At 38.9% G+C, this 19,569-nt stretch overlaps 1 protein-coding gene across 1 annotated transcript; it reads right to left on the minus strand.

Moving 5' to 3' along the window:
- Positions 1-1,809: 1,809 nt before the first annotated feature.
- On the minus strand, positions 1,810-18,868 carry LOC131429571 (ATP-binding cassette sub-family G member 1-like). The gene is made up of 5 exons (XM_058593783.1): positions 18,537-18,868; positions 17,916-18,484; positions 17,657-17,853; positions 3,509-3,677; positions 1,810-3,452 (listed from the first exon to the last, which is right to left on the minus strand). The coding sequence occupies exons 1-5, from the start codon at positions 18,797-18,799 to the stop codon at positions 2,851-2,853; spliced, it is 1,800 nt and encodes a 599-aa protein (XP_058449766.1). The 5' UTR covers positions 18,800-18,868; the 3' UTR covers positions 1,810-2,850.
- Between the last annotated feature and the right edge of the window lie 701 nt (positions 18,869-19,569).

Raw genomic sequence — 19,569 nt, forward strand, 5'->3', positions numbered from 1 at the left:
CAAGTTCTCCTAATAGGTAATCAACATATGTATTTATTTCATCTCATACGCGTTGATTATATATATGGAAAAACTCGATTTTAATGCCAGATAATTGCGATTGACGTCCTCCATCAAAGTTTGTGTATTCTGTTTCTTTTCGCCATTCGTCGTCTTTGCGCTTCCCAAAGGTTTCGATCGGATGGAACTCGAAATAGTTATATTTATTATATTCGGCACAAATTCCAAAAAAGCTACTACATACAACTCACGCGCGGTTTTGCAGTAGATAGGGGTATGAAGCCAAACCATACCAAAAGAACAGAGTTCGGTCGTGTGCTTTAAATGCATAAGGTCTGCTAAATCGGGTACTACGTAAAGAATTTCGATAGCGTATTTCATTTGAAACTGACATGTTTAGCGTTCACTGATTACTGATTATGATGGTTTAAGTGAGTTGCTAATTGTTTTTCACTAATCTCGATCTTGAGATCTGCAAGTTGACTTTATTTATTTCTGTTATTTTTACCGACTTCCGAACGGTTATATGCCATTCTACTCAGCTCGACGAGAACGGAAAAGATCTGTGCGTGTAATTTTTTTTACCGCTCAATTATCTCAAAGATGGCTGAACCGATTTCAACAAACTTAGTCTCGTTGAGCCATTTTTATTAAGTTCGAAGATCAAATAGTCGTCATTCCTGTTTACGGAGATATAATGGTATAAGTGACGTGACCGGCAAAAAGCACTTCATTTCTTACGGCTGTTGGAGATTGTTTGAACTATTTCAACAAAAATAGGCATGTTTGAAAGCAATATATATCCTAATGAGACTGTGTCAATGAAAGAGAAAGTCATTTTCACCCCACTAGATGGATAAGGAAAAGGGTTTTTGTCTTCCTCATATAGAAAGATTATGCAATCACAGTGAAAACCGACTTTTTAACCGAGGCCCGGAGAACCGAGTGTCGAATACTATTCGACTCAGTTCGTCGAATACGCAAAATGTTTAAGTTTGCACTAAGCAGTTCAATTTGACGAGTGTAAGACGAAACGCAAAGAAAAGTAAAAAAGGTTATGTTCTCTAAGCACAATCTTAAAACCCTTAAATGACCATACCCGAATCGGCCAGTATTAGCCGAAAAAGACGTTTTCGTTCGGCACGTCAGAAAAGACATGGCACTTCGGTGAGAATTAAAAAGTGTTTTGCAAATAGCGTCTGCTTAGCGGTTCAAGTTGAACTGTTTATATTTGCACTCAGCAGTTCAATTTGAACTGCTCTGCACCACTTGTGGCTGAACACTCAATTTAAATCTTAAAAATTTAATTTTAACTCATGTTCCAATAAATAGTTATTTAAAAAAAATTCTTCAAACGTTAAAGAGTATGGATTGAACGATACATGGAATGGATTGTTAGGCAGGTCTGGTGGTACTTTCAAATGCGGAAAAATTCAAAGATCATCCAAAATCGTTACAAAAAAAATTATTTTTCAAACCCCCGTATCTCGAGAACCGTAATATAGAGCAAAATTTTGATTTTCATCGTTTTCATTGGAAATTTAGCGTTCTTTCATAAAATTTTGTTGAAAAATATTTTAAAAAAATGTTTATAATGATTTTAAAAAATTTACATTATTTTGAAAATATGTAACTTTATAAAATATTATCTTTCCATTCTAGAAATTTGACAATATTTCAATTTGAACTTCAGCTACAACATATCAAAAAAAAAAAAAATAACCTGTTTGGAGATATTTGATTTTTAAGTGTTCTTTTTGAATTAAAAATCAAACGAAAAAATTAGTTCTTTCTCAAAAGTAAGGCTAGAGTAAAAATGGCAAATTGATGATGCCAATTGTTTCGTTTTGGCCATGAATAACGCTTATGCAAAATTTGATTCAAATCACGACATACAAAAATAAAATTCCCAAAAAATTGTTGCGGTGGAATTGCTCAATTACTTGATTATGTCTCTACTCATTAACTTTAGTTAATTTAATAACGTTGAAAACGAAAAAAAACTACTGAAACGATTATTGGCTGAACAGTTTTAGTTTACTCCACGGAAATTTGAAAAAAAATCCGTCGTTAAAGGAATTTTTGTGAATCATTGTTCGCGTTTAATTTATTTTTCGAGTGCAATGGTGATCAGAAAGGCAATAACAATGAGTGTTTAAAGTAGAAAACTCACTAATATTAATAATACACATACATAGCTCACATTCCTCGGAAACGTCATACATGTTCTGGAATGAACCTGGATCCGGTTGGTTCTTCCCCTAGGAAGTAGCTTAAATCAACATGGTAATTCAAAGATCACATTATTTGAACGATTTTTTGAACGATTTGAATTTTTTTATCCTTGGAACAATTTCGTGCCACGATTACGTACTGTGATAGTCCAGCATAGTGAAGCAGCATAGTTTTCAAGTGTTTTTACGAGTGGGAGAAAGTGAGGGTGGTTAGAATTTTAATATTAATGTTGGTTAGCACGGATTTTTTGCCGCTTTGATCATGTGGAAAAATAAACAATTCAAACCAAGTTTCGAAAGACAAACAGCCGTATTAAAATATTCCCAAAACTTCAGCTGCACCAGTGAGTTACTTTAGGGAAAAAACAAGCAAAACAAACATAAAATAAATCCGAAATGGCACGCTTGCAGTTTTATTAAGAGAAAAGCTTGGAATTAAAATGCATCAGCATTTTAATTAGCTCGAAACCGGAGTGATTCATGCACTGGAGGCTCTTGAAGTGTAATTAATGAGAAACGCAAACTTAATTTCACATCGACGTGCAGATACGCAAGTAACGATGGTTGTTCGAATAATTAATAGGTAAGTGGAAAGGATACCAGAAAAATCATACGTTCAGTTCTGCTGCGCAGTCCGTCTCTTTAAGCAAAAGTAGAATCCAACTGTCATAGTCGAAGCAAACAAGGACAGTGCGAGCAAATCTAGCTCTAAATCTAACACTGGCATTTGCAGAAATTTGAGGTACTTGGAAAGTTTGCTGTAGTAGCAGAATATCTCTGGACACTCCATATCCTTCCGGTTTAGACCGTACAGTACGTGCAGGAACCCTTCATAGGCGTATCGCTCGAAGGAAACGTACGTCAGGGGTTTCAGAATTTTTGGTATTTGGTCAAGCGTGATGAAACATCCGGAAAATAGCATCACGGGAACGAAGCCGACGCCAGCCAGAAATGCAATCATTTGGAGCTTGAAGAAACATCCGAGCATCAGTCCCCACATCTGCGAGATCCACCCAAATAGCAAGGAAAGAAGCCAGAAGTAGGCGAACCGATGAAGCTCCATTGGTTGAGAAGTCAACACGTATACCAGTGCTGTTATTAGCGTTGTGTTTAGTATTAGAATCGGAACTTCTACAATTATCTTCGACAGATAGTACGGGAAAAGTGCGTACGCATTGTTGCGGTATTCGCGGATGAAGGCAGCCGATTCGAGAGGAACTGAAAGCGAGAAGCTATTGAATTGAGATCGTTCTATGATGCAAAATCGAACTTACACACGACAGCTGCCGATCCAATGCTGGTGAACATGATGGTGTGTAGCACAATTTGGAAGAATGTAGTATTGGAGAGAATGCGAGCGGCATTGTTCCCGATGTTGTAATACGCGGTGCCAACTAGCAGTCCAACAAAGATGCTGATTGCAGTTTTCACCTTGATTTGTGTCTGAAAAGAATGATCATTGTTGGTTTATTTCAGAAATATTTATCTTTTCGATAAAATAACCGTTTATGAAAAAACAAACTAAGAGATCATGAAGTTACGCGGTACGTATCCCCCGCGTAAAAAGAGGCCCCAGTGTACAAATTATCATAGCGAACCTTGAAAGAAATTCCGAAAATCAACAAAAGAAAAATGATAAAAGTAAGATCGACTTGCTGCGATTTAAATGAAACTTTGCATACATTTTCTGCATGACAAACCATATGTTTTGCACGGAGACTAATTTCACGCAAGACTGGATTTTAAAAAGAAATCGGTCACGCCATCTCTGAGAAAAGCGAGTAAGTTAATTTAAATTGAAATTTTTACACTAATCACCTTATAATTTCGGAGTCATTCGTACCGCATCTCTCCGATCGATCGGACGTTATTTCGTGCTCTTAAGCAGTGCCGTGTGTGTTTTTCCTTGCTAAAGGTTTTTTTTCTCACACATTCGATAGTTTACCAGACTAGTATAATAGTGATCAGACGGTGCCTATCATCAAAAACTGCCGTTATTCTATTGTGTATCCAAGAGGGTTTGCTCTTTGTTTGCGGTGCTAGTGATTGTTCCCGTGCGAAGGTTCCGCACACTAGCAGCAGAGACAATTATCTTGCTGACCTTGAACTGGATTAGTGGTGTCTAGCTAAGTATAATCCTAGTGTTTTGTTTTTATCATTCTACCCGTTTATCTCAACATATCTCAATAAAGCGTGTGTTTACTTTACTATGAACGAGGGCGGAGGGCGTCCTCCCTCAAATGATAATCTCTCCATAAAAATGGATGGCATAGAACTCCTGGATAATTTATCTTCCCCTGATAACTCCTCTCGCACACGCGTGTGGCCAACCGGTTCTGCGGGGCCTTATGTGGTATACTTCCGGTCCAAAAAAGAACAATCACTCAATTTGATGCAAATATCAAGTGAGCTGGCTAAGTACTACTCGGACGTTATCCAGATAGCAAAAGTTCGAGCGAAAAAGTTGAAAGTTGTCGTGAAAACCCTCGAGCAGGCAAATCAGATCGTTCGCCATGATGCCTTTACGAGGAATTACCGCGTTTACATACCAGCTCGGGAAGTGGAGATTGACGGCGTGGTTATTGAGGCGAGTTTGACCTGCGAATACCTTCTGAAGAGTGGGGTTGGCTGTTTCAGAGATCCTGCTCTTCAGAATGTTAAAATACTGGACTGCAAGCAATTGAGTTCAGTAAAAATTGCAGAAGATAAGACAAAAACTTATTCTTCATCAGACTCATTTCGGGTAACTTTCGCTGGATCTGCTCTTCCCAATTACGTCCTTCTGGGCAAGGTTCGCTTACCTGTACGCTTATTTATCCCGCGGGTAATGAATTGTACCAATTGCAAGCAGCTGGGTCACACAGCCACCTACTGCGGCAATAAGCAAAGATGCATTAAATGTGGAGGGGAACATGCAGACGAATCATGTGGCAAAAAAGCTTCAAAGTGTCTTTACTGTGGGGAAAACCCACATGAATTGAATTCATGTCCCGCGTACAAACTGCGCGGAGAAAAATTGAAGCAATCTCTTAAAGAACGTTCCAAACGAACTTTCGCAGAGATGCTGAAGAACACCATGCCACCTGTCGAATCGATGAATCTCTTTGATTGTTTGCCGACCGACGAGAATGATTCCGATGACCCTCAAGAGGGATCATCCTTTACTATGCCTAGCGGTTCTAGGAAAAGAAGGACGATCTCATCTCCTAAACTGCCTTGTAAAGGCCCAAGGATATCCATTGCGGGGACCAAAAAAATTACAAATAGTCGAAGTGCTTCCCAAAAACCGAAGCAAAAGGCTCCTGGTCTAGCGAACTTAGCATCAGACCAAGAGTTTCCTGCACTTCCCGGTACACCAAAAACCCCGAGTACCCCTAAAATACAAACTGAGAATCAATCAAGTGCTGGAATACTGGAATTCTCTAACATTGTGGACTGGATTCTTAGAACCTTCAACGTCACTGATCCTCTCAAGAGTCTGTTGATGACATTTATGCCAACAATTAAAACATTTTTGAAGCAGTTGACTGCAAAATGGCCCCTCCTTTCAGAGATTGTATCCTTTGATGGCTAATACATCGAACGAGGTTAAGGATGCAATCACTGTACTACAGTGGAATAGCAGAAGTATCCTCCCGAAAATTGATTCCTTCAAAGTTCTTTTAAATAGTTTGAAATGCGACGCATTTGCTTTGTGTGAAACCTGGCTGACCTCAAATGTAACCCTCAACTTCCACGATTTTAACATAATTCGCCTGGATCGAGATGATCCCTACGGAGGAGTACTTTTGGGGATCAAAAAGTGCTATTTCTTCTTCCGAATTAACCTCCCATCGATACCAGGTATTGAAGTTGTCGCATGTCAGGTCAGAATTAAAGGCAAAGACCTTTGCATTGCTTCCATCTACATTCCTCCAAGGGCCTCGATTGGGCATCGGCGGCTAAGCGATATCATTGAGCTCCTTCCCGCACCAACGTTAGTTTTAGGTCACTTCAACTCACACGGTACGGGTTGGGGTTGTCTTCATGATGACAATAGATCAACCGTGATCTATGATCTCTGCGATAACTTCAATATGGCAATTCTTAATACGGGAGAAATGACACGGATTTCTGCACCACCAGCAAGACCAAGTGCGCTGGATTTATCCCTTTGCTCGACATCACTACGGCTGGATTGCAAGTGGAAGGTGATCCCTGATCCCCACGGTAGCGATCATCTACCTATCGTAATTTCAATCACCTGCGGATTACGACCATCGGAGACAATCAATGTTTCGTATGACCTCACACGAAATATTGATTGGAAAGAATACGCTAATTCGATGTCTGAGAAACTCAAAACAACACAAGAACTTCCTCCGGAGGAAGAGTACACGTTTTTGGCTGGCTTGATTCTCGACTCCGCGATTCAAGCTCAGACGAAACGTGTACCCGGCGCGAAAACTAACATCCGTTCTCCCAATCCGTGGTGGGACAAAGAGTGCTCATCATTGAACGCGGAAAGATCTTTAGCATTCAAAAAGTTCAGAAAATATGGAACACCTGATAATTATCGCAATTACGCAGCGCTAGAAAAGCAAATGAAGAACTTAGTTAAAGCAAAAAAAACTAGGTTACTGGGGACGGTTTGTTGACGGATTAACAAAAGAAACATCGATGAGCACTCTTTGGAACACAGCCCGACGAATGCGCAACAAAAACACCATGAACGAAAGCGAGGAATATTCTAACCGCTGGATATTCGATTTCGCTAAAAAAGTATGTCCTGACTCTGTTCCGCAACAGACGATCATGCGCGTCGCCTCATCAAACAGAAACGAAACACCTTTTTCGATGGTAGAGTTCTCACTTGCGCTCTTGTCGTGTAACAATAAAGCTCCGGGGTTAGACAAAATCAAATTCAACTTGTTGAAAAATTTGCCTGACTCTGCTAAAAGACGCTTATTGAATTTATTCAACAGGCTTCTTGAGGATAATATTGTCCCACATGACTGGAGACAAGTAAGAGTTATCGCCATTCAAAAACCAGGAAAACCAGCCTCCGATCACAATTCGTATCGGCCGATTGCTATGCTTTCTTGTATCCGGAAATTGTTCGAAAAAATGATTCTGTTTCGTCTAGACAATTGGGTCGAGACTAATGGCTTACTTTCAGATACACAATTTGGTTTCCGCAGGGGCAAAGGAACGAACGATTGTCTTGCGTTGCTCTCAACAGAAATTCAAATGACATTTGCTCGTAAAGAACAAATGGCATCAGTTTTCTTAGACATCAAGGGGGCTTTTGACTCAGTTTCAATAAACATCCTATCTGAGAAGTTGCATCAGCATGGTCTTTCACCAATTTTGAATAACTTTTTGTATAATCTATTGTCCGAGAAATACATGTATTTCGCGCATGGTGATTTGTCGACAATACGATTCAGTTACATGGGTCTTCCTCAGGGCTCATGCTTAAGCCCCCTTTTATACAATTTTTACGTAAACAACATTGATGAATGTATCAATACATCTTGCACGCTAAGACAACTTGCCGACGACAGCGTTGTGTCTATTATAGGACCCAAAGCTGCCGATCTCCAAGGACCATTACAAGATACCCTCGATAACTTGTCATCATGGGCTCTTCAAATGGGTATCGAGTTCTCTACGGAGAAAACTGAGCTGGTTGTATTTTCAAGGAAGCGAGAACCAGCACAACTACAGCTTCAACTAGGGGGTGAAAACATAGCTCAGGTCTTCACATTTAAATATCTCGGGGTCTGGTTCGACTCTAAAGGCACCTGGGGATGTCATGTTAGGTATCTGAAACAGAAATGCCAGCAGAGAATCAACTTTCTTCGTACAATAACCGGAACTTGGTGGGGTGCTCACCCAAGAGACCTGATTAGGCTGTACCAAACAACGATATTGTCCGTAATGGAATATGGGTGTTTCTGCTTTCGCTCCGCCGCGAATACGCATTTCATTAAGCTGGAAAGAATACAGTATCGTTGTTTGCGTATTGCCTTAGGTTGCATGCAGTCGACTTACACGATGAGTCTCGAAGTGCTCGCGGGCGTCTTACCGTTGAAAAATCGATTCTGGGATCTCTCATATCGATTGCTAATCCGATGCGATATCTTGAATCCGATGGTGATTGAAAACTTCGAAAGGCTTGTCGAACTCAATTCTCAGACCCGTTTTATGTCCTTGTATTTTGATTACATGGCTCAGAATATTAATCCTTCTTCGTTTGTTTCCAACCGTGCTCATTTCTTGGATACTTCTGATTCTACTGTGTTTTTCGACACATCCATGAGAGAAGAAATTCGTGGAATTCCGGATCACGTGCGCCCGCAAGTGGCCCCGAATATTTTTTATAATAAATTTAGAACAGTCAACTGTGAAAAGGTGTTTTACACTGACGGATCAAACATCAACAGGTCCACAGGCTTCGGCATCTTCAATCAAAACATCACCGCTTCTTACAAACTCAGTGATCCGGCTTCAGTTTACGTCGCAGAATTAGCTGCTATTCAGTACACCCTCGAGATCATTGAAACCTTGCCCAAAGACCATTACTTCATTGTCACGGACAGTCTAAGCTCAATAGAAGCTCTCCGGGCAATGAAGCCAGGAAAGTATCCCCCATATTTCCTGGGGAAAATACGGGAACACTTGAGAACTTTATCTGGTCGGTCTTATTTAATATCCTTAGTCTGGGTCCCATCACATTGTTCCATTCCAGGCAATGAAGAGGCAGACACGTTGGCTAAGGTGGGCGCATTAGAAGGTGAAATTTATGAAAGACCAATTTGCTTCAACGAATTTTTCAGTGTATCTCGTCAAAGGACGCTCGAAAGTTGGCAAACTTCATGGAGTAATGAGGAACTGGGACGATGGTTACACTCCATTATCCCAAAGGTATCGACGAAACCTTGGTTCAGAGGGATGAATGTGGGTCGGGATTTCATTCGGGTGATGTCCCGGCTCATGTCTAATCATAACACCTTGGATACGCACCTCCGGCGTATCGGCCTCGTGGAGAGCGGTCTCTGCACTTGCGGTAAGGGTTATCACGACATTGAACATGTTGTCTGGGTATGTACCGAGTATTGTGGCGCCAGATCACAGCTAATTGACTCCCTTCGGGCCCGAGGTATATCACCCATGGTCTCAGTACGAGACGTGTTGGCCCATCGAGACCTTCCCTATATGCTGCTCATATATCAGTTCATAAAGAACATTAACTTACAAGTCTGATCTGCTGAAGGGTTCCACAACATCTTCCTTCAACCTCGACCCTAATATCCGCTCGAACCTCCCCAACTGTCGTCTGTCCACCATCTTCATCGAAAAACTAACAAGATCTTTCTGCTGTCACTAATTTTTGCTCCCCCGTCCCCGTCTCTTCACCATCTCGATGTCAACTAATAAGATCTTATCGTTGACCTAAGTAGTTTCGCTCCCTTACCACCTTTTTCAACAACATAAACTTCTCTCTGCTTCTTTCCTTCTCTTCCACAAAATTCACTACCATGGAGAGCCGCTCAAGTCGATGATCATGCGGGCCATCAGCCGGCTCCTCGTAGTCGGGGGTGTTTTCCGCGGACCCACACGAACGAAAAGATGCGACCAACAGTGATGCGTACCAACGTTGTGCCAGTTTACTCCAGCGTACAAGATCCAGCCAGCCACTGCCGACCACCCGTTGAAGACTAGATCTCCCAAGGCTCATATGGTGTGAAAATAAAAAAAAATCTAGTTTAAGTAGTTTAAACATATGCCCTCGGCATCTTATAGCTTAACGCAATGTGCCTTAAAATATGTTATTAAATAAAAAAAATAATTTCGGAGTCGGAAATCGGATACAAATGAAATTAGGAAGTTTTGTGAAGGACCATGAGAAGGTCACGCCATCTCTTAGAAAAATTAGTACACATTTTTTTTTGCACATTTTATCCCATAGCTCCGAAACCGGAAATCAGATCCAAACAAAATTCAGGAATTTTGTATGGGATAATAAGAGCATTCATTTGAATATAAGTTTGTGAAAATCGGTCCAGCCATATCTGAGAAACGTTAGTGCAAAAGAAACGTTACATACACACACAGACATTTTGCGTACTCGACGAACAGAGTCGAATGGTATATGAAACTCGACCTTCTGGGCCTCGGTTCAAAAGTCGGTTTACACAGTGATTGCATAAACTTTCTATACGAGAAATGTAAAAAAGCATTTGAAGGTTATTTTATTCTTTGGTATTTTAAACTTGTTATTGAAACTGATTTTTGTTTTTTTAAACACCCAAATAGTTATAGTTAACAAAAAAATCTACATGTGAGAAGAATTTCATTAGTGTGAAACTGATTGACGTGAATGCGGAAAATTTCCTCTCATTTAAAGCAAACATTGGACAACCCTTGCAGCTTTGACAGCCCAGGTCATCCTGATGTTACTAAAACGCATTCAATCCAGCAGTGATTACGATAATTTCACAGAAGCCGCTCGTTATTTATCTATATTGTATACAACATTTTCAATTCGGTAGAAGATGCTACAAGAACTCGTGTCTTTCAATGCATGAACCTTGAGAGAATTTTTCTACATATCTTTGATCCACTTCATACTCTGAGTATTTCACGGTCCTTTAAAAAAAAATTACAGTCTTAAAATGATCGCAAGTTGATAATTATCGCTGAAAATATTCGACTTTATGATTCGCATACTAGGTTGCAATATTTCAAAACCCTTGTGTGCAGCATTCACATACATTTTCATAGTCACAACTTATACAAAGGTTATATGCACATAGTTAGAATAAGCGGCAATAGTAAAATGATTCGCAATTATCAACTGCCCATGGATCACGCAACGAGAATAAGCGACCGTTTGTTGCTTCAGAGATAATCCCCACAGCAGCGTGCTACCCTCTGATTCTCAGACAGGCCATCGAGAGAAATTCACTCTCGCACTGGTTTCCATTTTATATTAAATGAACCATGCCGGTTTTTTGTTGCTGCGATGATATCCGTCTCTCTTTGATGGCACTGATTGAATTGTGTGAAGAGTTACTGGAGAGCGTTCTTTGATACGATAAAAGCCATCCTTGCAATCTAGTACACACAATGCATTTTGTCTCGAACGCAAAACAGCTGAATGTAGGTTTTATTTTCACTCGTTGCAAAGTTCTCCAGACTGTTTATTTTCACTTCCGATTTTCATATTTCAACAGTTGAATAACTCTTATAGCTCTTGTGTACTCATTTATAGCCCTTAGAAGGGCAGATTCCAGCGTTCAAGGTGCAGCATGTGTACGATTCGCACGAAAGTTTGTTCACTCACTTGAACAGCACCTTCCATGTTTACGCTTGGATATGCTGAATCATACCGAAGCTTGTACACAAGCGCAGTGTACAAGTTTGAACATCGTGTTTTAAATTCGTGCGCAAACTTCAAACTTTGTTGAATAATTGATACACATAAATCCATACTCGGCTACCAAGAGTGCAAATTACAGTAGGAGCGTGTAAAATTTTGTGCGCCTGGAATATTGCGTCATTAGAAAAATCAAGTAGTTATGAATTATATCGTTTAAAGGTTTCTGCCACATGTAAAATTCATTCTGTGTACTTCAAATAAAATCTCAGAACATATTATACAAGGGAAATTAGGAACACAAAGAAATAACAAACACAGAAAAAAAAGAAATTTATGCGACATGTCAATCATAAGCCATATGAAACAGACAACAGTTGAATAGAAATTTCAATTGAAAGCCATCATCAATGTAAAACCAAATGGAATGCACTATTTTTAAATTAATAGGCTTGATTTTCAAATGACCGCTTAGTTTTGCTATGAGAGTGTATTGAAAAATAGGGAACTGTAACGTAAATTAATATTCAATTTTCTGCTCCAAATATGTGCAAGAAAAAGATTAAATATTTTTATCTGTGTGAGTATATAGAATAAACCCGGTGTGATGGTGCCTTGTGGGATTCTCCAAAATACCTCTTCTTGATTCTAGAGACAAACAAATTTGTTCGGGCAACAACATACTAGACCTAAAAATTGAAATAATTTTGAAATCAGTTTTAAAGAGTTCCTAGATTGTGAATTGACGCTTCATTCACATGACTGTTCCAAATTTTCATCATTGATTACCCCGGTAATTTCAAAATTCCGGTTTGATGTTTATTTTGACCATTATTTCCGGTACTTTCGAAACCGGAATCAGGCTACCGATATAGCAGAAGTTGGTTCGCAGTGCAAGTGTGCTCTGCAAATAACAAAAACTTTACGTCTGCTTAGCGGTTCAAATTGAACAGCCGAGTTTTGCATTAGGCAGTTCATTTTGAACTGCTATGCACTAATGAGTCGAAGACGAAACGTAAACATATTGAATAAAATATGATGTTACAGATTAAAAGCAATAAATTTATTCATAGTTCCATTCCTTCCAGATGTATCCATTTTCGAGATATAGGGTAACAGAGATATTTTGGCCCACTTTAGGATTGATTTTATTAGCCCAGCTGAATTTTGAACATGAAAAAAATCCTGGGCTCTCCTAGAAAAGCAAAAGACTCCCCTTTCGTGGAACCAGTTCATCCTAACAAAATGTACGATATTTCATCTGGAACGGATTTTAGCGACATAACAAAGCTCTTCTAAAATTCCTAATCCTGGACACTTACTGTTTAGAGAAATACAATCATCTATGCCACCAGTGACTGTAGTGATATTCGATTTGAAAAGTTTTTTCTGTTGCTTACGGAAGTGAAAGTCTCTTGTCGAATAGAACGAAATGGAGAATGTAGAATCCTGGTAGATAGATTGGAAGATCACAAATACCTTTCTAGGCATTTGTCTGAAACGTTTTCATCTTTGAATTCGTATGACGTAAAGTACAATGGATCAATCGAAGTTGTCCTGAAAGATTAATCAAATGACCAAAGTACGACGATCATCAGTATCGAGTTAAAATATTCACTTGGATTTGCCTTTTTCCAAGTAATACTTACGGAGAAATGAGCGAATGACATGACCAAGCCACTCTCTGTTATCTCCCAAGGTCTTTATCTAATATATCGAAGTGAAGTAAACAATTTGAAATTTCATGTTCCACGTACATGTTCGGTGGGTGTCTAATAACAGGTCTAATGAATGATTTTCTACAATCGATCTGTTTCTGACAGATCAAAATCACATTAACAGTGAACCTTAATGCTTAATCTGATCCGATTTGACTCAGATCATCTCCAACTAATATTACGAAGCTCAATAAAAAGGAATAATTAAATCAAGTAGATATATATTAAACTACCATAAAGCTTATTTTTAGAGTATAGATCTCGTATTTAATTGTTCCGGTAAATTCTGCTGCCATCGATATTGGGATAGATCATTCAAACTATGGCATAATTGAAGATGAATTTCTATCACTCCTTAAGGCCCAAATTAAATTTGATTCTTCTATCATCGAAGACAATCTTCAACTGTTCGTTCGTTTGAAGAATGTTCGTCGACGGTAATATAAACGTTCTCGTGATCCTGCAATGAAATCCATACGCTCTTCTGCTACGATCGAGTATTATTGTTACAAGTTCTTCTGTCTTGTCGTCTTAATGTACTAGTTACGGAACTAACTGATTTCTGTATGGAGATGTACAGTCGTATATACGATATTGAATCACTTATGAATGTTTGTTTTATGAGCATGATTCTGAATAATTCCGTATTATAACATCCAGTTATACTCTTATATACCAATAATTCACACAGTATATTAAACAATTTGCATAACACAACAGCAATAACACAACAATTTGCATATAATTAGCAGCTCTCCGCTGTCATTCAAATTCACATGGCAAGGCAAACCAACCGGTTGGCGGTGATCTGCAGTACCGAGGAACTTTGATTGAAGGTGCGTAACGGACTAATGAGCTACACTCAACTTCGCGCTGAATTATTAAACGGTCGGAAATTTGCAAATGTAAATATCGCTATTTGAATTAAATATTCTGATTGTACGTTTTAATAGGTTTCGTTGGGTAACACAAATAGTAATTTCGTAAAATGACTATCAATGAAACAATGGATTATTCGTATTGATTTGTTTGTCTGCCAGAAAATTGAAATTGATGGATTACCAGTGGAATCAAGTGAATCTTGTTCTTCCGAAGATAAACACACCGGACGGGATGCTGATTTTATATTGCTCTGCTACGAGTTTGACCCCAGAATTGCTTTGTTTCAAGGATACATATATTGAGTAAAACAAGCTGTGGAATGATGATTCATCCGTTTCATCCGGCGGCATATTTTCAATGATTGGTTGTAAACATATCACAACATATAGATCATAAGCCTTTAGAGATTGATTTTTGTTGAGTAAAATGGGAGCATTGGCGTAAATAAGGCAAAAGTTAAATGTAACTGACAGATATTGTCTTGTCTTCTAGTGTGAAATTCACTCTGATACAGATTTTATAGGTTTTCGTACCATTTGTCGATGAACGAGAAAAATAATTGGTAACAGTATTGCAGTAACGAAATAAAAACTGAAAAAAGCATCGCTGGGACGACTTTTCTCTTTAAACTCAATGGAGACACAAAAAATATCTGTTGCTCAAGAAATTTCACGCGATTGTTTCGAAAAGATCGAAAAAAATGTACATGCAGCTGTGTGCAAGTCTGTGCCGGAAAGCTTGGATCGATCGAATCGGCTTAGTGCGGATAGATCTTAAGTCAAACAATCAATTTCATCTGATTTTCGACAGTGTGAGGATCGAAATCTGTACTGTTTCCTAACCAAACACATTTCACTCGAACTTTCTCTCAAAAACTTGTTTCACCCGAGAAAATCATTTTCGCTCAATCACGATCCTTATGCTAATGTCTAGCTTACGACCATTCATTTGAATTTAAGTTTGAGAAAATTATTTCAGCCGCTTCTGAGAAAATGAAGAAAACTCCGCTTTTGAGCTTTGACCACTGTTTCCGGAACGGAAACCGGTTCGTTTGGCAGGAACTAGCATAATCTATAAACTGAAAGATTTTCTAACCAAATTAGGAAAGAAAAGTTTTTGAATTATCACCCTAAATTACGGGTTGCACACTTCACCTTGTTATTCCGGAACGGGATGCCGGATCCGGACAAAATTATACATCAACCTATGGAACTATAATATCTTTTATTTTATTCTGAGTTTTTTTTAAATCGGTTCAGTTGTCTTTGAATAATTGGAATGATTTCCGGTTTGGAATATACGATCACTTCTTATGGAATTTCTGGAACCGGGAACGATGATCCGATACCAAAATCTATGCATTTGAAAACCTGTAATTCGAGCGGCCTCTGAGAAAATCGAGTGCATTTCTATTTATTTTTGGCACATTTTACTCGTTGCTCCAGAATTGGAAGTCCGATCTGGATATAATTCTACAGCAGGCTATGGGACTATACACACTTCGAAAATATCTTGTTATAATATGCACAGGAATTAGGCGTTTACATAAATTTACGTCCGAGAACATGTACATGAAATTCATCGGAATAAAAAAAATATTGAGAGCGAGAGCGACGACTTGAACCTAGAATCATTAGATTACAAAGTACGTCCGTTATTCGTCTGAGCCACAGAAGCACTCGTCCGATTGACTGGTAAGTGGTACATATAAATCCACACAGTCGCATTTGCTAGCCGAATGGAAATTACATTTGAAAACAGTAAAATTCAGTATCATTTAACACCAGGTCGTTACAAATGGAATTTTCCGACGTTTGACAATTTCGGTCTAAATAAATCATATGTGGGATTAGAGCACCTCAAAACATCATTTTTTTGTGTGTAGGAGGACCTTTCATTTGAATCTAAATTTATGAAAATCGGTTAAGCAATCTCCGAAAATATCCGATGAAAATTACATTTTGAATCAGTAAAATTCAGTCTAATCCAACATTAAGTAATTACAAATGGAATTTTCCGTAATTTGAAAATTTAGGTCTTTATGAATTGTATCGTATGAATCCCTCATGTAGAATGTAAATGTAAAATTATTTTTTATTGTGTGTACATGCACACACAGAGTCTCTCTCTCTCACTCACATACAGACTCACAGAGACATTTTGTGTACTAGTTGAATGATATATGAAACTCGGTCCTCTAGGTCTCGATTCAAAAGTCAGTTTTCACAACGATTGCATATTCAACGTGCTTAATCCACCTAGCAGTGAGATGATACCTTTTTTTTATCAATTCAATAAATTCAGTTTTCATGACATTATTCTGATGTCCGTCGTTTTAAATGACAATTTGAGATTTTAATCACTCATTACTCTGTAATGTCGAAACTGCAAATCGGATCGAATTTGAATCTAAAAGTGTAACAATCGATTAAACATTCCATGATGAGGCGAAGTAATTTCCACTTTAGAGTTTAGAGTAATTTAAGGTACTTCTAGAGCCGGTATTCAGGAACCAGCATAACCTAAACCGATTCGTATGGCCATATGACGAATAAATTGCAATATTTTTAGTCCAACTTTAAAGCTTTTCGGGATTGTCATCTTCTATATCGGTTCGAATTTTAAAAATTCATCATCCTACAATTCCAGAATCGGAAGTCAGAATTGGATAAGGTTGGATTTATTTTAATTTGAACTTTTGTTTCTGAAATTCGATTTGGCTTTGCCTTCCGAAACGAAAACTGAATACAACCGAAAATGAAAGTAGTTTATTTTGTTATCGACTATCCAAATCTGCTAACCCGATAAACCTAATTAATTTATGTGAAATAAAAAATTTTATGCTAATCACCCTGTATCTCCGAAACCGGAAGTTGGAGCTGACTGAAAAACAAGATGTTTTATAGAATCTTAGAACTTTTCATTTGAATCTTAGATCGGTTCAGCCATCTACGAGAAAAATAAGTTACAAAGTTTTAATTTTGTTTCACATATCATCCTGTAGTTCCGGAACCAGAGGTCGAAACCAAACATAATTCTCGGTTAATTTTTCAAAAGGGCGTATAAGCAAGTGACAGTTTCTTTTTAATCACAAAACACAAAAACACAAACACACACACATACATACACACACACACGGACACGGACACACGCGGACATTTGTTCAGTTCGTCGAGCTGAATCGATTGGTATATGACATTCGCCCTCCGGGCCTCGGAAAAGTTTTCTAAAGTTTGAGCGAATTCTATACCTATTTTTTATATTTAAAAAAAAGATAAAAACACAAAAATTTGCTGATTCATTATTAGCGTCACTTGGATCTGTTTGTTAAGCGCCTATCATTTCAATCGTCATTTCTAGGCATAGAAGTTGGTAGACATTCTCCCACAAATTTCAGTGCGAAATCGTAAATTCTGTTCAAAACTAATTTGAATTAGTTATCACAGCAAACATCTTACCGGGTCACGAGCAGTACAGGTAATTGATCTATTTGTCAGCAGCAGCAGCTGTTTCCATAGGCTTATCCTCGATCGGTTGCTTTGCAATACCAAATGTTTCTGATTGCATTCATTCATACCAACTACATTCATATTTTGATAATCCTGGATAAGCTTCAGCACTCTTTCGTCATCTTCCATACTGGCAACTTCAAGTGCTGAAAAAACAAAGTACTTTTATCACTTTATGAACTAGTCTGTTCAAATCTCTTCAAAGTACCGAAATCAGCAGGATTGTGGGATAGCGGACACTCCAAACCAACCATGGCAAATCGTGGGATCAACTCAGATATGGACCCCCGATATAAACAGTTTCCTCTGGCCACGAGATAGGCATCGTCAAACATTTTCAAAATACCCGAACTGGGCTGATGTATCACACAAACCATAATGCGTCCGTCACGGGCTAGAGTCTTCATATGCGATATCACCTGAATAGTGGCTATCGTGTCTAAGCCGCTGGTTGGTTCGTCCAAAAGCATTACCTTCGGATTCGAAAGAAGATCTATTGCCATCGCTAGTCTCTTGTATTCGCCTCCAGAAAGATCCCGCACCAGAGTTGTGTGGCATTTTTCTAGTCCAAGTGCCCTAATTTGATCCAGCGCAATAATCCTTTTAGCTGATTTGAACGAGGTGCATGGCAACTGAAACTCTGCTGCATATCTTAGTGTTTCCGTCACGGTCAGATTCATCCACAAAGCTACCTCCTGTTCGGTGTGGGATACTTCGCTGCGTAATCTTGATCCATCCAGTGGTTGACCATTCAACTTAATGATTCCTTCGGCTTTGCTGAAACAAGGAACTGACTGTATTGGAGTACTTTCACTAGCACTGGTACTACCGAAAACCACTCAAAATTTTCAGCAAGGATGATTTTCCCGATCCAGAAGGACCGATAATCGCAGTCAGCCTACCGGAACGGAATGCACCACTGACATTGTTGAGAATAAACTTTGTGTACGGTTCCGCGACGAGTGCGTTCTGTTGTTCACAACTTTCAAATTTTTTTGACTCACTTGCGACACGGGTTCGAAACGATATATTCTCAAATGAAAACACAAATTCATTGTCTTCTCCGGTAAGAGATAACCCATACACATCCATAACGACAAGCTTCCCTCGCGACACTGATCACTGCTCTATCGACTCAGAATATCTTACTTCCCAGACGCAGAACACTTAGTAATGATCGACATCAAACCGATCAGAAATCCTATGCCGATGCACTATGATCTGTCTGGCAGGTTTCTCTCTTTCTCCCGCACTTGTACTTCTAAGCATTGAAGTCATTTAAGGTCAAGTGCTCAAACGAGAATTAGCAACAGCGTGCTGCCATAGGATACCGATCGTAACTGCTACAGTTTTGCCTTTGAACCGCGCGATGATTATAAGGTTTATGAGCAGTTAAGGTTAAACGGCATTTGTGAGACCAGTAATTGTACAGTTCAGGTAAGTTCTATTAGCTATCGCTGAAGCGATGGGGCTGTCAACGATCATAAAGATGTTTATTCAGGGTGGATCGCGTTAGACTGCTCCGGATGACTCAACAAAATGGTATACATACGGTATGACTCGTGCGAACAAAACCAAATTCCGCTAACTCATCGCGATGAAACCATCAGTGGCACTTGACCATTCTTCGTCAAGGTGATCGTGGCGAAGCATGTGCGCTTCAACCAATGCGTAATCCGTGAATGGTTCGAAGTGTGATTTAAGTTATTAGCTGATAAGCTTAGGTATAAACGCACCTTTAGATCAAAGAGCAATCATTCTTACATCATGCAAAAAAAGATTATCACATGAAGGGATACAATGTAGGTTCCGGTTAAAGCGTATTCAGAATTAATTACCTAGTAGTGTTAAATACTGACAAT

This window comes from Malaya genurostris, chromosome 2, assembly GCF_030247185.1.
Source record: "Malaya genurostris strain Urasoe2022 chromosome 2, Malgen_1.1, whole genome shotgun sequence".
Lineage (NCBI taxonomy): Eukaryota > Metazoa > Arthropoda > Insecta > Diptera > Culicidae > Malaya > Malaya genurostris.